At 40.4% G+C, this 27,393-nt stretch overlaps 1 protein-coding gene across 1 annotated transcript in view; it reads left to right on the forward strand.

The window, feature by feature from the left end:
- The window catches only part of LOC139827676 (uncharacterized), a 65,028-nt gene that overhangs the window by 32,088 nt on the left and 5,547 nt on the right, over positions 1 to 27,393 (forward strand). Inside the window, exon 3 of the mRNA XM_071807279.1 lies at positions 19,700 to 19,775. Within this exon, the coding sequence (XP_071663380.1) occupies positions 19,700 to 19,775 (76 nt within the window). The remainder of the gene's footprint in view (positions 1 to 19,699; positions 19,776 to 27,393) is intronic.

Raw genomic sequence — 27,393 nt, forward strand, 5'->3', positions numbered from 1 at the left:
CCCAATATGGGACAATTTATCCTGGAACCAATATATGTGAAAAATGCTGTAATTTGGAAAAGAAAAGTAGGTGAAAATAAGAAGTTCAGGTAACAGAATTGTTCAGTGAAATAAAATCTGAAGAGCACTGTGAGAACCTCTAATAAACCTAGGCAAATTAACAACCTGATGGCAGATTACACTTGATAAAGACAGAAACACAGTAATGCACTTTGATGGAATGATTACAAATACTCAGTACACACTGCAGGGTCTTAAATTAACGATGATTATTCCAGAAAGCAGCCCTGAGTGCCATGGGGAGTAGACTGCTGAAGACCTCAGTTCAGGGTAGCTCAGAGGGTCTAATCCACACCCATCAAAGCAGACCCTCTACGCCTTCATTCACTGAGTTTACTTCTGCCCCTCTGGAGACACACAGGGAGGGGAGGGAAGGGAAATAAATACACTCAGTGTGGGTGAGGACAGACCAGTGATAACAGGGCAACAAATGTCTGCGAAAGGCCTTGCTAGCCAAGCTGGACCATTCTTTCCCTTCATCTATATGATGAGATCCACTTTGAATTGCCTGGTACAGGCCTCACTAAGTAGGATCCTTTGGGAAGAGGTTGCCAAGGAACAAAGAACAGACAAAGGGCAGTGGTCAAAAGATGCTACAGCTCAGGCAAAACGGAAAACAATTGAAAAGTGTCCATTTAAGCTAACATATAGCATAGATAAAATGAGAAAACCTTGTATATGCTATAAAAGCCTGAGCATTATAAGCAGACTTTATACATAAGGGTTACAGGGATCTGGAGCTGTCTGTCAAAAGAGAAGAGTCAAACTGATTTACAGCTGAAGTTTAATGTATTCATATGTAGGGTGTTCTTGTCTTTACACCTGATTACTCCAGATTTCAGAGTATTTTGCTATACCCCCTTAGACTGGAGGATGGAGGCCTATCCTACGGAATCTGGGAACTGTACCTTGTACTCATAAGAGTGACAAACAGAAAGATAATCTTTTGAGCAGCCCTGTTTTCAGTGTTCCAAGTTTTATTGACAAGGATACTTCCAAGATATTTCAAAGGAAAAAGATGTTAAAACCAGTAAAAGAAATATTTGTATACTTCATATGATATAACTTGTTAATCCACAACCACCGGAACTCTATAGCTTCTATTTGACTCTTTTGACTCTTTTTCACAAGTAAACCCAGTCATCTGCTCCAGAAATGTATTACAGCACTGTCTGAAAACAAAAGAGAGTTCTAGAGAAGCAACTACTTCAATGTGAGCAATTGTAACAGTAAAAAAGGGTATTTTGTACTTCACTCTTTTCAGCAACTTCTGGCTGCAGAACGTCTATATTTTCTGGATCATCACAAGTCAAAGTTATAGCTTAATCCTACAAGTTGATAGTCTCAAATGGAAAACTCATTTTCACTGGCATAACTTACAGCTATTTCCTAAACAGTTGTTTCTAGTCAACTGCACTAAAGCTCTTTCAGCTATTGATACAAATGTGTCGCTAATGGGTTTTTGATGGAATTTGGAATTAGGTACATTTGAATACATATCTCTACCCATACACACAGGCTAATGTATTTGCCAATACATTTCTGTACTTTAGGAATTTGATCGTGTGTGTATCCAAAGACCAGTGACTCAAATGTGACTTTATTGCAGATCCTATAGCTTTAGCAAGATGAAAAGCAAACTTAAATTTCTCTCTTGCTCAGATTTCTCAGCAGCTGTGAGAATCAGCTGCGAAAACAACATGTGAGTGAGGTGGGAACAGGCTTTGTTTCAGGGATTAAATCTAAATGCAGTATGTACTTTCATGGTTTTGTAATGGATTGATATAGGGTTATTATGGATAATATTTATTTAGACGAGTCAAAAATGTTTAACACAAAAGCGTTTTCAAATGAAAATGGCAAAGCACAGTTTGCAAATGCACAGACTAAAATTATGTGTAATTTCAGTGAATGGCAAAGACTGAATAGCAGACAATTGCCTGTGGGGGTTTTTACAGTCCCAACTGACAAAGCGAATGTCTATGTAACACAGAGCATATAAATCAGTTACATGACTCAAAGAAATTATGTGATACATCAATCATCTGCTTTACAAATATGCAGTGAGGCACTCAGTCATTGGTACATCCATCATAGGTCTGTTCAAAGGCCATACATTTAGTAAATTAATTAGACAATTCAATATGAAAAACTAAAAGCATGCTTGCCTCGTTTTCAAATCTTGGTTTCTACTCAGATTTCCAAAAGACTTTGCTGACAGTCATGGAGATCAGAGAAAAGTATTAGTTTCTACATCAGTGGTGATAACCAGCGAATACCCAGTGCAGCGAGTGCGAGGAATTTGGGCAAGGCACAGTAGACCAAATTTCTGTCTAATTTTGTCCTGTCATGAAGGACAGACAGGGCTCAGTTCTGATTAGCAAGTAGTCAGATACCTAAGGTCAGAAGATTTGCTTACTAGAATGGAACAACGTTCTCTCCCGAATCCTGCTTCTGGACATATTTAGTACCTGATATCAAAGAAGAAGGCAACAAAACAAGTCAAAAAGCACTTAGTTTGATTTTTTTTTTTTTTTTACAACCTAATGCTGTGTTAGATCAATTTGGTTTTCAAAGATTATATTTAGCATAGACAACTGGAGATGCTCTCCTCTATTGGAGTCTAATTTTAATCTGTTTATTGCCCATCTTGTGATCATTGCTTCAGCTCATTTTGAGGATAATTCAGTGCTTCACAGTAGATAAATAAAGAAGTCTGTTTCATTGTGTGACAAGGTCATCAAAACAATCTGACAGGTAATTAATACTCCTCTCTTAGGGAGTAACAGCACCGAAGATAAAACAGCTCTCACAAAGCATGTGTAAGGCTACATGTTCCTCCCCTAGCCAATTTGTGTCCTCTCCTTCCCATCAAGGGTCATTTCATGGCCTACCTAGACAGTGCTTTTGAGCATCGGCAAGAGCATGGCTTATATGTCATGTCTCTCTAGATAGATAAATGTATTTATTTCTGACCCAAAAACATGTTCCACAAAGAAAAACTTGATTGTTCCTCTGGCTAGTCTGTATATATCAGTCTGTCTATCCCAGGAAACCACTGATATCGCAAAACATCCCAAGTGTTTCGGTCAGTATGAGTAACACAGTGAGTAATTTTATTCTCATCTTAGTATTAGTGTTATAGCTATTGCATTCCTTTGCAGTTTATAAATAAGTATAACTGTTTTTCTGTCTAAAACTTCCAGATAACATTTTATGTAGAATTTTCCTCTTTGGACAAAGAGGTTATAATTGGCTAAGACCTCCACAGTAAAGTCATGCATTCTGTAAATCCTATTATAACATTAGTTAATACAGTGCATGCTGCTCATATAAGGTAATTTAACGCAACCCCCAGATCCCAGGACTCCTCAGTGTCTCCTATCTTAATACAATGTACTTGCTCTGTATCCAATTATACCCTTTCCATTTTACGAAATCTTTTCCCCCGCTCTGAACAGGCAGCACAGGATGTTCTAAAAGAGTTTCTATAATGCACTCTCTGGATTTGAGAAGTGCATGATAAGTCAACTTTTTTCACCATTTGCATTAGTGGAAAGATAATTATTTCCAAAGCAGCAGTGCAGCTGCACAAAGAGTTTGTATGGCCCAGAGTGTATCACATCATATTGACATTACCACTAAAAAAAACCAAAACAAAACAAAACAAAAACACAAACAAACAAACAAACAAAAAACCACCCAACACCCTACTCAGGTACATAACAGTTATACTGTTTCAAAACAATTTTGGAGCTTTACTGGCAATGACGTCACTGGTTTTAATATCCCTTGCTATTTTTGTGTACGTTGGGGAAATAATTTTGAAGGAAAAGAAGCATCACATTTTCCCGATAGAGAGCTCTGGTGAGGAGGGTGATCCCATCTGACAGCTAAAAAGTCTTGAAGAAGAGGGAGTCGGGACCATGAGACTTCTAGAGATTTGGAATAACCAGTTTTAAGAAACAGAAAATTAATCTAAACTCTTCTAGTTAAGAAATCCTTAGCAGTAAACTGTCGTGTGAAACCATATTGGTTTTGCTTTCTTATGCAACAAAGAAATAATCAAATAAATAAATAAATGATTTGACTACAAATGTGATAAAACCAATTAACATTTTAAGAGGGGTGTGATAGCACCTGATAACACCTGCCTTCTGGAGCAGAATCCATTGCCCACAGTTAAACACTTAATTCTTCTACATTGCAGAGACAGAATTAGGTGCTACAGTATAGTGCTGAGCAAGCTAGTAGAAAACACAAAAAGCAGCTAGATGTGTTTCACTAAATCATGAAGAAGGATTAGCATGCAAGAATGGTCTTCAAGAGGATGTCAGATGATCCCTTGAAAGATAAGAGAAAGAGCTGCTAAGAGTGCAATAATACCTCCCACCTATTCTTGCTGCAAGTGTGAAGTGGAAGTCTGAGAAAAGAAGATACTGCAATTTAGATACCTTTTCAAATCTGGCAGGTGGGGAAGACAAATGCCTCCCAACTTCCAAAGCATTTTCTAACTACTACTCAGTAATAAGTTTATTTAGTCAAAAGTGGAGGATACTTTTGAAGCTACATCTCCCTGTAAGAGCACACAAAAAAACCCCATAGCCCACTCAAACCCTGGGTAGCCTGCCTGAACACCTTTCCAGGTTAGATTTTTCCTGGGCTCTATTAACTGTGGCGAGGTTTATAACTGCGACATTATCTAAGCGCTTGCGGGATCAAGCACTGTTGTAGCTGAGAAGGAAACCTACAGCTCCTGCCTGCTTCCCAAAGGTCTGATTCTTGAGAGTGGCCAAGTTTTGCCATCAGGTATACAACTCCATTTCAAGCAGCCACACATAAAGCAGGAAAAACAGATTTAATTCCTCTAGGTTGGAAAGGCATTAAAAAGAAGACTTGTCACAACTAGAGCATTTGTTGTCAGGCCTGAGCTATTAGATAAAACCAGGGACCAATGTTCTTGAGATGCTTTTCAAAAATCAATATTAAAAGGAAGGAGTTAGATAGCAAATGATAACAGTTTTCCCCTTCTGTTGTCATTGTACTGGCTGGTTTTACTCTTATTACGAAACATTTAGTGCTGCTAAAGAGGTCCTTGCAGAGGTACCTATACACCTTGAGTTACAGGTTGTACCCTAGAGAACCAATGTCTGAAAGCTAGCATTACTAAGATGATGATGTTTAGTTTCTTAAGGGCTTCTCTTTTTTTAATGTAGCCTACAGGAACTGAGGCTCTTTGAGAAATAAAGATATTTTGGCTTAAAAAGAGGCCTTTTCATCAGAACAATTCCACAAGCCCCAAGATACATCTACTGAAAGAAAAATATAGCTGCATGCAAGGCCAAATGCATACAGAAATACAACACAATCCTTTTTTCTACATAATAAATGACAGCTACTGAGGGAACGGCTACAGATGAAAAGAACAAACTTGCTTTCTTTTCAAAGCACCAAAGGGAAATGCATGAAACAATGAAACTGTTGAGTAAGTCTCTGTCAAGATAAATATCATATATCTGAAAAGTATCTTTAAAATCCGATTACTATAACTGGAAAAACTTCAGAAATCTGTGCACCTTACTTCAATCACCAGTTATTTTTGTCAGACTTGAAATTCTGGAGTTTTCTGTTTAGCTTTGCTTTCAAATTGCCATACATCACTGAAGTGCTACAAGGTTTTCAGTTCCAGCTGCCTCTGAGTGCTCATTATATTACTAATGTGTCAAAGTAACATTTTATACAAACATTTGGTTTGATTATGTACACTGATACTGGCCAAGTTGTTAGAAGTGACCAGCAATTTTAGACGCTTTGTCTCTTGGACACACATGCACAGACATATTATTTAAACACATTGCAGAAGGTAAGAAACAGTCCTCATGCGCCAAGGAACTGTGCAGGACCTCAAGTCAGGATCTCTGAAACTGGGGCACTCTGAGCTGGCAGTGCCTCTAGGAACTCTTGTCCCTTATGTCGCATAATACTCACTTCTTAACAGGCAGAGCTGAAGCTGTTGAGCTGTGATCTTCTTGGATGACAAATTTTAAGAGGAAATACTCTCTCTGTATCATCCCTTCTCTAGGTGCACACAAGGCAATATCAAGAAAAGGAAGAATCTGTTGTACAGTGAAGTTATTTAGTTACAACTAGTTTTCAGTCTTCTTTTGGTTCATATTCCCTTTTAGATAATATAGCAACTGCATGGACAGGGAGAGGAATTTCAAATACACTGTGTCAATCAGCGTGATCTGCAGAGCAGAAGCCATGTGCATGCTTCACGTGGAAGACCTGAGTTTTGTTACACATCAGCTCCTGAAAGCCACGTGAAATGGGGCTGACATAACAGTGCAACAAGCAAAGTTCTTATCACAGGTTATAGGCGGTTGACGCATCGCACAATCAGGATATCACTTCACACGTGAACCGCAGAGTAACTTTCCACCCTGATAAGTGCAACTTAATGCATTCCACAATCTACTGTTTTGGGAGGACTCTTTGAGAATGAGTAACTGGGCATTAATCTCTGGAAGACACAGATACACCATAAAGGACTGGTTACACTGAAGTAGTTCCTCCTTCACAATGTGCCTCAAGTAGTATCCTGCATTACAGGCACAACTGGAAAATAAAACCCAACTGCAAACTGGTCGTTTCCTGAGCCAGTTACAGCCCACTCCCACGGTTTTGGTCCAGGGCTTTGCCTCTGCATTTGGAGGGACGTCTCACACCCAATTTAGAAGATGCTTTACCAGCAGATTTGTCTTCTCCTTGTCCTCCCAGCTACAGGAATGATCCTGCAGGCTGTGAATCTGTGTTTTTACTACATTAGCACATGCTGAACCCACTACTTGCCCCAGCCTATCACTGGAGGAGCACAGGAAAAAGGCAATTTGGACACTCTCCAACTCTTGCTGCAAAACTCGGATTGTATCAGTGCCACATATCCCATTAGCAGCCTGTTTCTTCCTCACATTTCATTCCAGCAACACGGAGAAGAGTGGAAAGAAGACCTATAGGAATATTTGCAGATATATAAGTCTATATCCGTTTCCTTAACCAGCAGCCAGAAAATCTTTGGAAGATGTTATCATCTTCTAAGTTTTGCAAAGAACTTTAGGGGAAAAAAAATCTGCCAGTGTCTTCATAGAACATTTGTAATTTTTTTTTTTTTTTTTCAGTGAAACCACTGTGCACACTCAGTTTTGAATTTTCTATGTCTTGGCAGTGGCCTTGTGGTGAGACTGATGGTAACAGACTTGTCCAATTCTGTCACAACATCAAAATCTATTTGGCTACAGCTTGATTGTTGCCAAATTTGGATGGGTTAGTATCGTATTCTATTATTTAACTAAGAATGCTGTTTCAGTTACTTTAGAGGAAAAATGTAAGCTCTTCTTGGACCAAAGCCACAATTCATAAATCAATTAATCCTGCTGACAGCTTCAGTGATAATGATGGAAGACTGGTTATGCTACATCTGCTTTAAAGTTTTGTGGACAGCTGGAAAGAAGACCACCTGCATGCTGTACGTATCTTTTGAAGGAATGGAAAAACTAAATCTCTGACTCTCTAAGCACAACTGGAAACTTTCATCAGGGAGATACATAGCTATGAAAGTGCACGCAAACAACCAGCCTTCCCATATCTGATTAGGTAAAGCTGGCTGCAAGTGAATACTTGTACTGTGAAAAAAAAAAAAGAAGAAACTGCCTTCCAGAGTTGCAATGACTGTTTATGCTTAGTGGTGCGCTAAATATTTTCCAATTTAACAAGTCCCCATTTTCTTGATGCTATGACTAGAGATAGTGAGTTGGAAGAAAAAATATAAACACATCCAAAAGACTTATTTTGGTGTTTTTATGATTCGCAGAAAACAGTGAAATGTCCCTTGTTTTTCCCTTACTTCTGAAGACTCATGGTTAGAGACAGTCCACAGCACCAGAGACTAAGGACCAACATATATGCTCAGTAAACATGCAAGTAGTTGCCTATTAAACAGTACTGAAACTTTATGTTGAACTTTTGGACACTGTATGCCAGCTAGTTTGTGCAAGATCAAGTCTTGTTAATAATCACACCATCAAATATCAAACTGTGGAATGTTCAGAAATAAGTCCCTTTGTAAACTCAAAGCTAGACTGGAAGGACCACATAGGCCCTGTTCATTCTTCCCTTTAAGGTTGTTATGTGGGTAGAAGCTGGAGCAAAGAAGCTGGATTTAAATCTGATTTAAACAAGGTTCCGGCCAAACTGGGTATTGCTGCATGGCTGACTCGTGTAAGCAACGTCAATCCAGATAAGAACTATATTTGTGTAAGAACTTTATAGCTTAGGTCCCTTAACTTATTTCCAAGGTAGAATAAAGTTTTACAGTTCATCTACATCCATAATATCCCAAAGTGATATCTTAATGCCAAATGCATGTTTATACTAACATACGTATGTGTTGTGTTGGCACCAGGGTGACCGACAGCAAGAGTGGGGAGGGATAGGATGCTGGGCATCAGCATTACCTGGCCAGGCAAACTCAGGAAAGTGTTGGGAAATGATCCCAGTATTGCTAACACTGGGTGAGCCCATGCTGGAATCACTCAAAGGACATCACAAGTGGTTTTGTGGCCACATACTCACATCATGAGAGATTTTCTGGCACGGTACTGAGAGCACACCACCTTGTTACACTCCGCAGTGCTGGGAGCTTCCTCAGGACCAAGCTGTTGTTACACAGGTGGGGTTATCCCTTGACTGGCTTTCATGCAGCGGACATAAAGAGTTCACCTAACCTATATGAGTGACCCAGCCACTTTTGGCTCCTGTCATGACAGCCAGAAAAAACCCACTGATAAGAGTTAATCATGTCCCTGATGTAGCCATAGCCTATTTGTTCAAGTTATTTCAGTTTCTGTTCCTGTTTCCAAACAGCAAACAACAATCACTGCCCTCATTATCAGGCCAGTATCACTCCACCTCCATCACCTCTTGCAAAATGTGGGTGTAGAATAACATGGGCTTGTAATAGTTGCATAGAATTCCATTTCAGGTTTCGCACACACACAACAGGCCGTAATATCATTATGTAGACATCCATTTATGTTCCTTATACATCTCAGCTATAATGACAGAAATAAAACTTTTCTTAATTTCTTCCTCTGAACACGTGTGCAACTAACATTGCAACCTTAAATGAACCTAAGTTAAAAAGCACACATTTTTCTAATTTGCTTTCTTTCCCTGCAGATGTTTGTAACAGAGGTCAGGCAGCTAAAATGTCAATTGATTTTTCACATTTTCTGTGAATGAAACTATTGCTTGTGCCAGATAGAATGTGTCCTTTCATTTTTGTTTTCCCCAGGGGGTGAACCCTGAAGACTAAGTGAGATTTTCTGTTGTTTTAAAGAGAGAACAGGATCAGTTCCTTGCTATGTCATTGAGCTGTCAGAAATCAATGGGAATATTATTTAAATTATAGCACAGACAGTGACTCTCCAAAAACTCTTTGCTTCTAACCAGCCTCAATTACTTTTGATTTTCAGGTCAAAGGATTCCTTAGCAGGGAAAATGAAAGGGAGAACAATCAGGAACTAAGGAAAAAAACCTAAGTACAGCATGTTAATTCATGCACAATAGATAATATTTTCTTATACAAACATGTGCTTGACCTTGCTGTCAGGACACTGAACTGCAGCATTATGAAAATATCAACACTTCAAAGTTAATAGGACATCGAAGCTGTCCATATAGTAAAGACTGTGTGGCTTCATCAGGATATGTACATCTCAGGCAATGTAAATGGAAGGCTCGATGCAGCAGGACAGTTGATGGGTGCACTGTGTGCTTGCTGCTGGTGGGTCAAGGTACTTGTCTGCTCCATCGTCCTCACCTCCTATTTTTCAGCCAAGCATATCTGCTCCTCTTCCTACATATATTGGTGTTTCAGAGAAGATTAAAGGATGGACCAGCCAGCATTCTTGTACACAGTGATCGAGATGTCTGTAGAAAGCTCCCCATCACTGCTAGCATAGGGGCTGCACAGGGCTGGGGCTGTAAAAGGAGTTAGGCTAGGGTGGTATTTGGGGCCAGAACAGGAAACCATAGGACTCACAGCACTCCTCAGATAACTCTGTCCTATTTCTCTCAACAGCTGCAAATCACAGCTGGCTCAGTGTGGGCCCTGCACACAATAGGATCACCTTCTCTCACTAAGCTGCAAGGAGCAGGAGCTGTGCTATAACAGAAGTAATAATTCAGAAACAAATTTAGCCATGCTCCTGAGCAATGCATCCCTTTTTCTGACCAAACCCCATATACATTAAGTTTCAAGGGCTTATTAGTCCTGTCGGTAGAGTTTGAGATTCATTCTCTCTTTTTACTAGTTCAATTGGTTTGTTTCTGAATACATGACAGAACCACAAGCCTTGAAAAAAAGATCCCCAAGTGCTTTATGATCACCAAGAAAATATGCAGAAAAAAGGGCTTCTCCATTGGTGTAAAACCCACTGTCTGTGTAAGCTGATTGTCATATAAGAATGTATTAGGGTGTATCACTTCATCATGAAAATTAAATGGAGGATTGGGAACTAGAGTCTATTCAGGATTCTTTGAACCCAGATTTAAGTAAACAAATACTGAAACTCTTTGTTATTTAGATGTTCCATCTGTAAAATAATAATTACACAACTAATCCTTAGGCTTGGTACTTCAAGATGCCATGTCTTATCAGTTGTCCCTGGCTTGTGGATGGCATACATCACTGCACAAGTGGTCACTGCTTTTATTTCTTCCCACGTACAGAAAAACAGAGAATAATACAATATTGCAACCGACTAGTTTTCTATACTGGTGCCTAGGACAGAGTAGGGCTATGGTCTCGCTTTCACAGGGGGTCACATCAGCCTCACGGTAATTTTAGGACTTTATAAATGTAGGAGTAGTTGCATTTGTACAGTCCTAAAATCCCATTCGGCCCTTTGAAGGCAACCGTGAGGCTGATGTGGCCCCCTGTGAAAATGAGTTTGACACCCCTGCTCTAGAGGGTCAGCAAACTGCCTACACGGTAAGTGCACTTAGTATCTGAAGCAAAATCCAGTAGCATCTTCTCCCTGGCAATATGTGCTGTGTGACTGAACAGCCAGAGAACGGTCGCCACTGTAGGTATGTGGTTGTTGCTGAGACATCTCATTTGCTCATCCATGGAAAAATGCCCCTTGCTCAGGTCAGAAGGAGTTCAAAGCAAACTGGGAGCAGGAAAGGGTCACTGATTATTTCTGAGGCTTTAACACCCAGGGCAGAGAACTAGTTCAGGCGAAGTGAGAACTGACTCCAACCTTTGCCCAAATCTTAAACCAGACCTGAAGCAAATTCAGTTAACATTCAATTCCCTGCACTCATTGTTTGTGGATGAGAGTGGGATAATGTACAACTGAATGACTTTGCTCTGGTTATAGCGAGCAAGCACCAGAAAGTCCAGTCTTATGACATTTTCGGTCTGATTCCTGGAAAAAAAGGAAGTATATTGTGAGCCTTGGAAGATGTCCACAGCTCCAAGGGACTCTGTGAACACATGGAAGCTCTGTTCTCTCTGATCAACATACCTCATTGATTGCAAGTGTTGTGTCAGCTCTGCGTACAGCTATTTTTTTACTCCACTGTGCTACTTAAGAGAGTTAAACTCCACACTCCAAATTATTTCAGGCACTTTTTATCACTTTTATTATAGGATGTGATGCATTAGTTTGTTTGTGATAGTCTAATTGTAGTCTTTAGATTGATCCACTGAAACCTACATAAAAAGAGAAAAATGGCAATCAATCCTATTTTTTATAGTCTAGACACAAGCTTCATTTCTGTAACACTTTGCCTTATTTTGGAAAACACAGCTAATGTTAATGAAAGGATTCTTTTTTCTGAACTTGATTTAGGATGCAGGTACATGTTATTGTGAGGCAACTGCAACGGGTTAAATTTATAGCTTTGTTTGCTGCTTTGTAGAAACTGTGTGCTTCTTCCCTGTGCCAAATGCAAGATTGTTTAACCCTCAGTGAGAGATGTTTAAGGCTATGATGACTTCATCAAACACAAGTTTGAGAGGCAACGTGACCTTGGTCTACAAGTATCTCCCTGATGGAGCAACTACTTGTAACACAAAGTTCTTCAAAGACAAGACATTAAAGTATACTATGTCGGGAAGATCAAGCAGAAGCAATCAACAAGAAGAAAAATGAAAAAATGTTGAATAACTCGCCTAAGGAAGGGTGGATTTTCCATCACTGGAAATCCTGAACTCAGAACCAGATATGACATGATGCTAGAAGTGAGGGGAGTGAGCTAGCAATAATCATGGCAATTTTCTGTAGTCACATTATGCAGAATATCAGATAAGATCATTATATTGGCTACTTCTGACTCTACAGTCATTGCGACTGTAACTCTGAATTCACACATGCACCTGAATTTCCACTCCATTCAGCATGGCTTGGCCTCCAAATTCCTACTTAGCCCCATGGAGCAACACACAGATCTGAATCTGAATCTTACTTCAAACTCTTTCAAAATCTGAAGTAAGAAGCCTTGGATCTAATATTCTGGTTTCAATTGATTTTTAAACTAAAAGTTTGCCAGAGAAAAATGTGGCTTTTTTTTTTTTAATTGCCTAGTCAATGCTCTCTTATTTTTGCCATTTAACAAAAAATGTTGGCTGTTTTATAATGAGCAACACAAAAGGCCTTTGTTACACAAATAACATCCAAATGCATTATTTGGACTGGTGCAGCTCTTTTGTAGATAACGCACAGGTGAAACTTCATGTAAGTGCAGGGAAGAAAAGTGCTGATTTTCACTACTGCCCCCCCACCTTGTGACTTTGTTTACTCAAGAGTAAGGACTCTTTCAGTAACCGAATGGGTGATATAGCTACAGCACGCTGTACATCCATGTTGTTTGACGCAGAATTTGCATTGCACTGCAGGTCTGCAGTTTCATTGTTCCTGGACGCCTGTCCTGTGAGCCACCACACAACCTGCCAGTGTGTTACATCAGCCAGCCCCATTCAAACAGATCTGTTTCCCAACATCATTAAATGCAGCTCTGGTTTGCACTGCTGAAGGCAATGAATCACAAAAGTCGTGATTCACAAAGTGTTGTTTCAGTTATGTCCCTGAGCTGTGTTGGCTTTGAGCTGGGATACGATCCGTTTGGTTGAGAAACACGTGGAAAACACAGCTGACCCAGTCTGTCGTCTGCAGGCAGATGCATTTTCAGCTGGCAATGATCAAGGAAGATCTGGAAGAGGGTTGTGGTTTTGCAGGTTAAATGGGAGCCACTCAGAAATAGTTTAGACCTGTACTGGTCAGCTGCAAGTTTTACAAAATGTTATGCAGCTAGTCATTCTCCTATTAGATACAAGGCCAATCTTTTATGTTGTGTTCTAACTGAGTTTTTAGGGCAGCAATAATATCTGGTCCTCCCATCCCTGATAATTGTAGTATAGCAACATATTATCACAAATCATTAGGTCTCCCACAGTTTGACAATTCCTATGGTATTTTTTGAAAAGTAAAGTTTCAGCCTGAATAGAAGATTCCTTTTATGAATGGAGGACATTTTTTCTAATAACAAACACTTAGGCCAAATATTTTTTTTTCTATAGCAAAGATGTGACAGTAAACACTTTGAGTAAATCAGTAATGCAGTTGAAGAACATTATTCTTGTCATTTTTGGTGTTTCTCCTCAGAAGAGTCCTTCATATCCCACTGAGGTATCTATATTGAGGCTATTTCGGAGAAAAAAAAAGTATTTTGCAAAGCTAGGCAACCCTATTCTCCTCAGAGATAAATAAATACACCTCCTGCCTATGCTACTTTTGTCCAGCCTTCTTCCCATCTTACTAAGGAAGCCCTTTTTCATACAGGAACATGCAGTTTTATCTCCCAGTCTTGAAAAATTACACCTCCCATAAAAGGAAGATCAGCCCATCTGCAAAGCAGTGCAGCAAGAGAGAAGTTGAAAGATACAGGAGGGAATGAGATTAAAATTACTGAGCAAAAAAAGCAGAAAAAAACAAATTAATGTTCTTTTCACCCATAGAACAGTGCAGGAGCAAATAATGCTTATGGTTTGAGTCTTCCTGGCTGCAAATCTCTTCAGAAACTATTATGATCTTCACCAGGACACCAGGAGATGCCTGTCTACAAAGCATATAGTTTCTGATTCTTATAACACAAACACGGGACTTTGTGTAGGCTGAATCCTTCTGAGGCCCGGAAAAGAACAAAAATGTAGACAGACAAATAACATATGTATTGCACGTTTTTGGCAGTAACAGCCTGGAGAGCTGTGCTTGCAGCTATGGGATCCTGCAAGCTATTGTGCCTAGGACTGGGGGCCTTTGCATAAACAGTGTGCAAGGATGCAGAGTGCTCTGTGAAGAAACACAGAGGCTGGAGAAACAGTATTGCAGCACACAAAATGCAGACAATGGCCTTCTCTGAACTTTGCAGCTCATTTCATTATGGCACTTCAAGTTGACTTGATCACAGCATAATCAAACCCACTGCAAGTCATGGTTGCTTTAAGGAAATCTGCATCAGTGCTTTTTCCACCCATAGGCAGAGGTTGGAGCTCTCACATTTTTTAGAGCTCTACCTATGTAAACCTCTGAATACTCTTTCACAGCCAGCCTGGAAGAATCTGCTAGTCAGAAGCTACAATAGCCATGTCCTGGTCTAGGCAACTTCAGATTTCAGACCCTTCTGGGGTTCCTGCTTTGAACACTAGCACATGGCAGTCAAGTCTACTCTCATTTCAGAAGCTGCACATGACTGTGGTCACCGGAAGTGGTGACAGTCCCTTCCTGGGCACAAGGCACGGTAATGGTCTTTTGGCAGCTGCTCAGGACCTTGTCTTGGATAACACTGCTGAGATTTCAGCAGTGCTGAAGCAGTTGTGCCAAGAGAACTGTGGATGTCTTCCATTAATTTCAATGGATAACTAGCTTTAAAGACTGATTGTAGACATTTTAGCATCAACAACTTAATGAATCTTTTCACTTTAGGTGAGCATTTCACAAACACAATACACAGAGATAATGTATGCTCAGCCCTGTCACATCCTGACATTGTCTTCGCTACAATAAATTGTATCTAAGAATGAAGCTATAAATCTGAATGTAAGTGTCATAAAGAATTCAGTGACTTATTTAGATAATTGCAAACCTCAAGTGAAAACAGGGTATTCATTATCATCTCAGTAGCAAAAATACGCTGGATCCCAAGGCTGTGTCTCGCTGAATAAGGTAGATCCTCAATAGGACTCCATAAAATAGCCGCGAATGCAGATAACTTTAATAAATGAGTATCATTTGGAATCTGTAAGCAACAGCTTTTCTTTTTAATACAAAGTGGCTGTGGTATTTAGTCTAGATAATGTATTCTGCTTCCACTGTTGGTGTTGATGTCCTTTCAAGTGAACAGAATATGCAGCCATTAATGAGCTCTTTCTGTTAAGATGTTCAGCAATGAAATAATTAACAATGTTGATGTGTAAATTAGGCTTCAGAGTTTAAATTACCTTTGCAATGAATGAGGCAGATCACATTTCTCTGGCTCTTGGTTCAGCAGAGCAGGTGAAGACTGGCTAAATGTTAAACACAGCAGTAGTCCCATTAAAAGCACATACATTAGAGTCTTCGGTCATTTCTGGACCAGAGGTGTTAACTGCCTTACTAATATTGTTATTCAAAGAATAACAGGTGTTTCTTATACTGTCCCCTTTCTCCATTTTTGGTGGGGGCAACTCCCTCACGGCACCTTGCTGTGTGCAGTGGAGGAACATGGACCGCATGTTACAGCAATGGAGGAAGTGATTCTCCCAGGTCTCAGCTCCTCTGGGGTTCTCACAAGGAGCCTGAGGCACTTGTTTGAATGTCTGAATGCCCTCAACCATCTCCATGCTGGAGGTGATCTTTTTCAGAGTATCTCACCAGATTCTTGAATCTCAACAGCCTTTCCCATTTCCTGGCCTATGCCAGCTTTTGCAAGAACAAGCAGCCAGTCTGCCCACATTGTTGCTTTTCCACTCTTTCTTTTACAGACAGCCTCCAGGCTGAGGACACACCAAGAGATGCTGCAGCTGAAGAGAACTGTGTGCCTAGGTCAAAAGTAGTAGAGAAGGAAGTGATGTAGCTACTATTTTATTAAGGTCTTATAAAGACTGATGTTTTTTTACTGTTTCTAAAATAAGAAAAAGCTGGATCATGCAGTTAACATTGTTTTTGTACAAAATATATGAAGCACTGAATTTTAGAAAAAATTAGCATTTCAAGTCAACTGTTGCTTGCACTGACATATGAACTTCTGACCTATACTTTCCTTATCTTCTCCCAATAGCATTGAGACTGGAGTAATCCCAAAACATAGTTCAGTGCCTTTAAAGTCTGCTTCAGAGATAAATCCTCTAACATGCTTTACCTCTTGCAAACCGGAGGCTGTAATTTTCCCCATATGACTCCTGGGGTAAGGCTTAGTGGGAGCTGTCCCACTCACCACACTGGCTGGCCTTTTGGGGTCACATTATCAGAGTACAAGAAATGTGGGAAGGGAGTAATTGTGCTTCATGGGATGAAAGAATGTGCTGTATTCTACACCAAGCCACTATTGTATGGATCTTGTTTTAAAATATTTGACCTGTTGAGGTCTTATCTGCTGTGGCTTAAGTGTACTCAGCTAGCACAAAGACTTGGCCGCTAGCATTAAACTATTTGTCTCCTTTCCCCTCATTGAACTTTAGGCTTGAGCAATGTCAGCTAGGAAACAGACTTAATCCAGCATTTTACAAGCACCACGATAAGCATATTCAGTGTCACAAGCGAAAAGCAAAACTTCTTCAGTGCAAATATCATAAAATGGAAAAATAACTTTTGAAAAAAGCACGTGCAAAACAATTTTTATTCTGTGGATATGGTGGCCTTGTACTTTTTCTCACATATTAAGACATGAGAATCAACACCACCTATACTTCACATGAAATTCTCATATTCAGAGAATGGATTATTCAGATGAATGGGTAGTATGTGAATATAATCCAGGAAAAAATACAAAAGAAACATCCTGCATACAATAATAAGTGGCCTCTCCTTAAGGACATCGCACTTTTTGAGAACGTCAGTTGAAATCGCGACACAGACATAAAAATGGAAGGCACGCTAAACTGCCACTGTAAACACAGGTAATTGTGGAGGAGAAAAAAGGTAGAGGAGCAAAATTATTGGAATAGATGTGTTTGTTAGCAATACCATGCACACAGAATCACAGAATCACAGAATCACAGAATGGTTGGGGTTGGAAGGGACCTCTGGAGATCACCTAGTCCAACCCACCTGCTAAAGCAGGTTCACCAGAGCAGATCACACAGGAATGTGTTCAGGCAGGTTTTGATGTCTCCAGAGAAAGAGACTCCGCAACCTCTCTGGTCAGCCTGTTCCAGTGCTCTGGCACACTCAAAGTAAAGAAGTTACTCCTCATATTCAGATAGAACTTCCTGTGTTTCAGTTTGTGCCACTAGAAATGGCAATTACAATTAAATACACTTAAAGTGGGAATACTTAGTGCTATGGGAGATCCACAAGCTATTCCAAACTAGATTTCCTACCTGTTTGTGTGACTTCTGTCACTGGTGTTTTCTGCATTTCACAAGACTTAATGCTTTCACCTTCCCACCACTGTTGTGAGATACGGAAGTGTTACTGACTGTGGTTCTTCAGACCGGTACACTCTGGAGTGTGGTAAGATGTTTGTCAGCTCTGCGACTTGTTGGCATTAACCTGGGATGAGACATACAAGGTTGCTGCTGCTGCAGCATCAGAGCAACCTCAGGCTTCTGCTGTCAACCCTCCTTCTGTCAGCAGGAACAAATGTGTGTCTTCACTATGAGCCAGTGCTACCCTTAGTGACAGAGAGTTTCTCTTTTCACTGGATTCCATTGAGGAACAGTGTTCAGGGTTTGCAGCTTTCAGCATTCAGCCTTCTATTGCTCATGGGAATTGTGGACATTACACATCTGTCCTTGACATGGTGACTTTGACATATATTGTTTTGCATACATGTAAAGATGTGTTTTTCTGTAGGGACAGACCCGTGACTAGTGTATGCCTTAAATAATTTTCTCTATTTTCTGAGTTTGTATTCTTCCGGTCATAATCACAGTTCTGCCTGGAATGCATCAAACCAAGCACTTTCTCTCCTTCCCTCCCTCCATCCCATACTTACCTTGTATTCCCATGCTGCTGCTTTCCTACAGTCACTCTGGCTCTCTAATCACAGAGTTTACAGTAACTAGAACAGTGGCTGCCCTGAATGCCTGTTTTTTTTTTTTTTTCCTTTTATTAATCATGTGCTTAATCTCCTGAATGAAGACAGTCAGAAATATGCCATCAGAAAAGCAAGTCACATTTTCAATGCTTCACAATTTTGGGCATCTTCCAGACAGCCTCACACCTGTTTGGAGTGTGTGTAATGGTGGGTGAAGTTGCCATTTGTATTTGGAAAATTTGAATGAAAGCATGTCTTAAATTAAAATCATGAAGAATGTCAAAGTTGAAAACTCTACTTGAGTGACTCGCCAAGCCCCAGATTCATACTGACAAACTCTTTAATTCTTCAGGACTACAGATTTTGAGAATAACATATTTGTGTGAAGAAGCACTTAAGTTATTTTGTTAACTAAAAAATTTCTCCTCTCTTTGGACACTAGAACCTTTTACCAAAAGCCTGTGCAGTGATTCTAGTGGGAATTATTTACCTTGTTTGCTGTTTGACTGCTGCTTCCTGTCCTGATGGTGAACACAGCACTTCAGTGAGATGGAGAGCCTAGGAAGTGCTTTGGGATAGCGTTAGCAAATGTGTGATCCTGCTGACTGACTCCACCCTCACACTCAGTTTATCACCCAGAAGCAGCACCACAGAGGCCAGCAGCTGGTACCCTTATGAAGGTGATGCTAGAGGACAGTCACAACTCCCAGTTCTCCCAAGGTCTTGCACAGCTCTCATCAAAGCTGCTTATGTGAATAAGAGAGACACAGAGGGCAAGCAGTTAGATGTACCATAATAGAAGGGATAATGATGAAATGTTAACCATGAAGGGGAACAGGAGTCTGTAGCTCCTCCATCGGTGACACCCAAAGATATGTGAAGGAATTACCCCACCCCAGACCCCATTCTCATTAAGGCTGCCCCTGCCCTGGGTGAAGGAGTGGGCACAGTGGCTCTTTGCAAACCTCCTTATGTCAGAAGACAGCCTTGCTGAGACCCTGCCTGCCATTGCCTTTCCCTTTCTCCCCCTCAGCAGGGCCAAGAAGAGGAGAAAGCAGGGCTAACCACTTGGTCCATGGGTGTACACATACACTTTGAATGGAAGATGCAATTCAAAGTACAGTAAAGCACAGAGGCTTTTATTTTTCTGGAAGATCACAGTACCTGGCACCTCATAAGTTTATCCCTGATTATGGAAACAGCTGGAGAGGGACCTTACACTGCCACCCGACACATTTTCTTCGGACGGAAAATAATTTTACTCTTAAGTTCGTAAAGCAATAACTCAGCACAATAGGAAGCTGCCATAACCTGATATGTTCCCTCTGTTTTTCAGGCAAAGGAGCCCCATAGCAAAGGAGACTCGCTGCCCAAGCCGGAGCCCAGGCCCCTGTGGGGCGGTGAGGAGGCAGGTAGGGGCAGGGGACGGCAGGGCAGGCAGCGGGGCTGGGGTGGCATGGGCCGGGAGGCTGCTTCTGATGGGCCTTTATTCAGGACTGAAGTGCTTTGTCCCCAAGCCAAGCCTAATTGAAGGATGTTTTTCATGTCCAAATGAGATGTGGGCTCTCACCCAGAGTGTTTGCTGGACAACAACAACAACATCTCACTTGCGGGCAGGGTGGACACAGTCTACAGCATGCTGCATGAATGAATTATGCCACGGCATAATGAGAAGAAACAATAGTATTATAGGGGATCTGTTTAATAAGCCATCAGCCACAGTTTGGCAGTGATCTGCTGAGCAAAAATTTCCTTAGCTACTAGAAAGTCCTGAGAATACAGTCGAGGACAACCTCGGTGACCCCTGGTTTGTACACAGGAGAACCGAGGACACGAGTGCTGTGCACATGAGGAGTCTCGTTAGTTTTACAAGAAGGAAGAAAGCACAGCACAGACAGCCGTATGTTGAGCCCACACACATCCTTCTTACTCTGGCTGCTTTCTGTCTTGGGGTTTTGCTTTTGGGGGGGCACATGGGGGTTTTGAGGCTCAGTTTGTCTTCACTTTGTCTTATCATAAGCTCAGATCTTATTTAAATATTAAAAGTGTACTAGAGTAATTTAGACTGTTGGTGCTGTGGTTGGATGACATATCAGAACTGCATCTAAGCCAAGAAAATAAATGCCCCAAAAATGCTGTGGCTACGCAGTGCAAATGTCCCTGTAAACATCAACTGCTCCTAGCATGACAAGTAGCTGTCAGATCCTGAGGCACATTTCACTTGAATAGTTTGGGGATTTTCTTCCTGCTCTCATTGCCATTTTTGCAGCTGTCCCCCTGGGAAACATCCCAGAAGCCTCTGTCCCCATTAGGAGGAAATCTTTCACTTCCTTGGTTTGATTTTGAATGCTTATGCTCCTGGTTAATTTCCCTGACCTATAACCAGTGTTGACTTCTATGTGTAGAGACTAAATGCTGGTCTAGATGATAAACTTTCATGAAACAAGTTTAGAAATACATTTAATTAACTAAACAGTCTCACTCCTTTGTGAGATCTCACTGTGGTGTGTGAATGTTGTAGGTTTCACTGATTCCTACAGTAATGTTAGCTATAGCCATATATTTATTTTTTTTTTTTTTCTAAAATACAGGAGTTCATACAGGATAGTTCCACTGATTTAACTTAGCTGAGTGGTGGTTTCTTCTGCCTGAAGCACAGTAGGCCAGTGACCCATCTTACTCTTCTGTCAGTGGCACAGGCAGTGTGAGGGCTTTAAATGTCCCTCCTGCTCGCTCCTGTCCTCTCTTCTCTACCAGAAGTTAGTGTTCCTTCAGCTAGGTCAAGAGCTGGCTACATGTGAAAACTGATATGGGAAATGACCCAGGCAAAACCACAGTATTTAGGGGCCATTTCTTGTCGGTGATGGTGGGGTGAGGGTGCTGTTCTTATTCTTACACAGGTTGTTTAGGTATCCAGAGTAACTTCAGCTAAAGCAGAAAAAGTTTACGTTTTACTATTCTGGGACCTAGTCCCACGGTAACTGAAGTTTGAGGGCTCTTCTGCCATGACACAACTACCCTAAATGGGTCCTTCAATGTGAGACTGCAGTGACTGACTGAGCATCTTACCATAACATCTTAAGCAACCTTTGATTTTTAGATGTTTTCCAATGGTTCCATCTAAGAAGCATTTAACAACTACTACACCATATGAATTAATTGAACATGATTAAAACCCAGGTGCTTCACTAGAACAAACTTGGTAGCAAATCCTTAGGCATATGTAAAAATGCTATTGGAGGGTTAAAGCAGTGTTTCTTTCCAGGTTTCTACAATGGCAATCAAGGTTAATCTTGTTTAACACCTGCATAATCCGTTCAGTCAGGACTAATACAGTGTGCTTGTATTCTAGTTGCATACTGGCTCTTGATTACACTAGAGGACTTAAACTGCTTTGAAGCAAAATCTTGAACTCTTGGGTTGCTTTGGGTGTGTGTTATGACTTGGTCATTCATGCTGCGTTTAGATGACAAGATTGGGTGTCCTTGGGGATGATGGCTACAGACAAAATAATTCCTTGGTCAGAGGATGAGGAGCAAGGAAAAGCAGGATATGACTATGATTTTTAAATAATTTATCCAAATGATCTTTGAAAGCTTTATTGAAGATCTGTCTGTCTTAATGAAGGAGCAGTTGTCCAAAGCCTACTGTAACATTTTAAAGAAGTGTGCAAATTGTTTACAGGCTCAAACCACGGCTAACATTTCTAGAATTCTCCCTACTATTTATCTCATAAAAATACCTGTAATATCTCTCTTGGGCTTGAAAAGTAAGCAGAAACAAAAACAAAGACCTGCCATCTGTTGTTTCTGTCACTGGATAAACTGAAATTACTGTGCGTAACATTAAACAGTGACACAGCAAAAGAGACATTGCTACCCACCCTTCACAGGTGACTCTGCCTTTATCAAAGCTCCACCAGCTCCTAAATCATGGAGGGGAAATGCTCTCCCTGCACCAGTGCCAATGCAACACGCAAATCTCAGGAGGTGGGAAAGCACCCCTACAGTGCTTTCCATTTCCACACATTCACTGAGCTCAAAGATACGTTGTTAGCAAGAAGCAGCTCTTACTTTTCAACATCTCAAATTGTTCTTAATAATTTGATTCTGAAGTGACTGATAAGCTCAAAAGTGTGATAAAGAATGCTCCTAGTTTGCAGTGCCAGGCTAATTCTTGTCAGTTCTTGCAGTCTCATGATATTTCAAGTTTCCCTTACATATCCCTACCTGCTTGACCTTGGAGACTGGGAAGAGCATTTAGATACTTAATATTTGTGGCTGAAGAGAAAACATGAGTCTGTGAAGCACCTGGAACCTCTGAAACCAGAGAGCAAGAAGAATGAATTTTTCATTGATTATTTTTGTTTTAAAATGGTGTGTAAACAGGTTTTATAATTCAGTGACAGTGTCTGGACTCATGATTTTTGAATGTTTTATGTTTGCAACACTGTTCACGTTAGCAGTTATTTCTTTTTCAGTCCTCTGTTCCTGTCTACTCAATTCAGTTCACTACAGCATTTCACAACAGAGCTGGCAGTGCCACTTGCCTAACCAGCACAGGATTACTGTAGTCTGAGCAGTGAGCATTTACTTCTGCCATGCACTGCTCATGCCAGGGGGAAAGCAGCTGTCCAGGGCCCAAAATATTGCAGTTCAAGTATGATTTTTTACCATACTGCTGAGCAGGTCTATATTAATGACTTTCACCACCAATAATGAGACCTACAGTGTTTCTTCAACCAGTTTTACTGAAGTTAGTTGGAATCTTTCCCAGTCATTTTGTGTGTAGGCTACAAAACAGAGAATTTTTTAAACCTAGTCTGCTTCCCAAACACTGTATCTCATTGCTACATCTATAGCACTCACAAAACAGCAGTTCAACATTAGACATAGTATTACCATCTCAGACACTCAACATTCATGAGGTAACCTGCTCTTGCTCTTCTCTGCCTTTCTTCCTTCCTCCTTGTACTCAAAATGGTGGGCTTTTAAACTGTTGGGGTTTTTTTTCCCCCCAGCTACTGCACCTCATCTTGGAGCTCCATTTTGTTTATTTCTTAGATTGCACTTCAAGCTATGATATTCAGTGAAACTGAAAACAGTTTATACAGTCAAAGAGCAGACTGGAAAAAAAAAACCACACAACACTGTAGACCTATTTTCTGTATGTACAAAATCCTGAAGGGACAATCAAAGCCATTCTTTCTCCTTTCTCCTCCTTGAGAAGTGAAAAAAAAGCCTCCATGAGACCTGTTGTTTACTTGATTGGCACAAGGCTATTTCACAGTTCAGTATAAATTTTGAGTCCAAGAAAGGTTCTCTGAAGTCCTGGGTTGGTATTTTCATTTGGGAGTGTCAGAAAGCTTTACTTTGCACTTGCTGATTTCATGCTGAAGAACACTGGATGGGTGTCCCCCATTTGGGAGCACATAGCCCCAGATTCAGTGTGCTTTGCTGTCTGTGACAACTGGAACCAGAAACATCATTCCTAAACATACCTGTGCTGGAGATGCAGAAGAGCGGCATTTCCCCCTGTACAAAGCTCCCTGACCTGACCTCACCAAAATGCCAGAGAGAGGATCACCCCACTGACCCAGCCCTTCTCCAAAGCTCTGCTCCCCCCTCTCGGAACTCTCTGCTCCACATGAGCCTCAGGTATGCAGCAAAAACGTCAGTCAGTGCCCCTCTGCAAGGAAACAGTCAGCCTGATTCAGCTGGCTGTGGAAAATAAGAGTTTGTTTTTCAGGCTGATTTGTCATGTTGGTTGTTTTTTTCCCACTTTCCCACATCAGCTGACCATCATACTTGGCTAATTTTGTCCTTTCAACACAACATTCTTTTAAATTGATCTCCAAACCAGCCTTGGTATTTTTCTTGCCAATGCATGTCTCTTTGAGAAAACTAAGTTTTTACTTCCCAAAGTATAACAATTTGAAAATTTGACTTCCTAATACACGAGTATTGCAATGCAATGCAATGCAACACAAGTATTGTAATGCAACTTCAATTTCAAGCCCATGGTATTTCTCAGTTTAATGAAACATTAGATTTTGTTCTACTTTTCCCTCATCTTTTTCCAATAAAGCCCTTTTCCCTGACACAAAAGCTAGCACAATTAAAAATGTGATTAAACAGCTGTAAAGGCACAGCTTGAAATTCAGCTTTGCAACTTATAGAAGATAATTGTTTCATGTTTTATTTTTCTTTTAATGTCTTCATTTATACACTACAACCTGGTAGAAGATTAAAGGTCTAATAGAGTTTAATTGCAGTTAATATAAATGTCTTTCTATGTGTCATACTGAACTTGCACCAAAACAGAAATGTAACAGTCCGTGTTGAAGGCATACGAAGTTATTCCAGATCTACCTGCAGGACGGCCTTGTGCCAATCAGCAGCCACCAGCGTCAGGCAGCAAGGTGGGCTCCATGGAAGATCGGATGCTGCAATTTGGAAGATCTCTGGTGACTGCTCATTCTACATTTTTGGTGAAAAATTGTGTTCCCAGTACTTGTAGCTCTGAAGATTTTTTCTCAAATACAGACGAAAACCGTAAACTCACCTGACTTCAGATCTCTGCAAAGTGGTTGTTGATGTCACAGGCTGTCACTCTGGTTTCTGTGGCAATGAATGGAGAGAAACAACCACCGTTTTTCTGACCTACAAGAGATGTCCTGTCCAAGAAAGAGAAGAATCAGTCCATAGCTGTGTCCTTTTCCAGCTAGATGAGCTGGATTTAACTTTCTTAAAAACCTTCAGTGGTGGGGATTCCTTGATACCCCTCTATTCCTTTATTTTCAGTTCCAAGCTTTATATTTTCATCCTTAGAGCCCCATTTTCTTCAACAGGACTAAGTATTTGTATTTTTTTAATCCTTTCTTAACTTTTAAATTTGCTTCTAATTCTTTTGCATTATACATCTGGCATCTGACATACCACAGATTATGGTGGACCAAATTAGCCAAGCCAGAGCCCTAGAGTGTTTTCTTCCAGAGTGTGGCAGTAGATGAGATACATCAGTGCAATGGTGGGGGATGAAGGTAAGAGAGGGCAAGAGGATAGATAAGAGGCCAACACAGAAAACAATAGAGTGATGAGTAGGCACCACATCCATTGCTCTCCCACGTGCCAGAAGGATATCCAGATCTGATCTCTTGTCTTGCCCTAACATTTACTTCACCATCATGTATTTTCCAGACAGTATCTAAACCTGCTTCCCCAGCAGGCATCGACAACTCAACTGGCAAAACCTAATGGAAAGCCCTCTTATCGGGAGCCTTGCCAGTGAAAAGAACTCCAGGCCTTATAGGATAGTGTTATATTTTTGAAGAGGAGTATGAAAGGCATCGTCCACAACTCTTTTGTGCAGTTATTCAGCTAAGCAATAAATCACACACAAACATGGGTTGTTGCAAGATTAATAGAGAAGACCTCTAGGAAAATGTGGCACAGAAAAGAAGTTGAGTATCAGGAGTCTCCTAGATGTTCATTTGGATTGCCTGGCTCCTGCCCAAGGAGAGCTGTGGCTATGCATTTTACAGGTATTGAAACAAACTTAAATAAGTGGCTATTTAAAAGATAAATAAAGCAAAAGCCCATATTGAACAATGCCCCCACAGAAAAATGAAAATACTCAGTTGCTATAATTAGTCTGCATTTTTTTTGCTGTTGTTTCTAAAGGTGACCTTGAAATTTGGAATGTGCCCATTGCTGCTTCCTTCCAAAGACAAAAGACAATATTTTGTCCTTTGTAGTGCAAGCTCGAAGTCTTTCTGGATTGTATTTTTCTGCAGTATATTTCGCAAGAGAAATCTGTATGACCCTGCTCCTCAAAGGGTGAAGTCTGTCCAGGAAGGGGGAATAAACAAGACAGGTTACCACATAGTGACACCTCCGGATTCATCAGCCCTTACCATCACACAGCAGGAATGGATCTCACAACAGAACAGCCTGACAGAGGAGACATTTAATTCTTTCCACACCAGTGCAAATGCTCTGAGATAAGTGTGTTTTAGAAGACAGAAGGGCTAACTAAGGCTTTCTATTCATTATCCCCTAATTACATTTCAAGGCCTCAGGCAGAGAGCTGGCTGTCCCCAGACTGATAGCTTTAGGAAATAAGGGGAATATTCCTCAAAAAAAACTACTGCTTTTCCAGCTCTGACATAGGAGATCGAAGACTTCTGTCAATGTGAAGAAAAAACTATACTGTAAACTTTTTCACATAAAATGTAACAATGATCAACATCTATGACTGTATTAGAGGCTCAAAAAACCTTCCCACTTCTCAGGAGCCAAAGGAGTAAAGGATGTGATCCTAGATGTTGGTGTGAAAAAGGATTCATTTTACATTATGTCAACAATCATATCGTTCATTGATACCCTCTATAGTCTCAAGGAGATGCTTATATCCGCTTTGTCACTGTACACCTCAGAAGACAATTTGTGAGTATCAGTTCAGTGGCTAAGGAAATGAATTCAAAACCTTTTGTTATAATCCGACTTTAATATGTTGGAGTAAAATTGCTTAGTTTACCTGAGATAAGCTATCATTTTTATTCAGCCTATCACATGATTCAAACAGCGTTGCCTGGAGATAATTACTGAAGAAGACAAGCTCTTGTCTGCCTAAAACACAGCAGCAGAAACTCATTTACTGCAAATTAAAGCAGATGGAAAATTGCTATTGCTTTTGATACAGTTGCACAAAAATTAAGTTTGTATGTATGTTAAAAGTAATGGTAGCAAATGCAACACTGAGTCTTACAACCTATGTCCTAAACAAAGTTTCAATATTTCAAGCACCCCAGTAAAAATTAGTGGATTTATTAATAAAAAGGAATTGAAAGCTGTAAAAAAACCCTCACCTTTCCACAAAAGACATTAGACGATTGTGGTCAACCCTGAGGCAGTGGGGGTGGGAGGGGAGGAAGAAGAAAAAGGAAAAAACAAAAAAAAACAAATAAACAAACTGAACAAATATTTCATTAGAATAACTCACAGAAAACTCATAAATATTGAAACAACA

Source organism: Patagioenas fasciata, chromosome 3 (genome assembly GCF_037038585.1).
Source record: "Patagioenas fasciata isolate bPatFas1 chromosome 3, bPatFas1.hap1, whole genome shotgun sequence".
Taxonomy (NCBI): Eukaryota; Metazoa; Chordata; class Aves; order Columbiformes; family Columbidae; genus Patagioenas; species Patagioenas fasciata.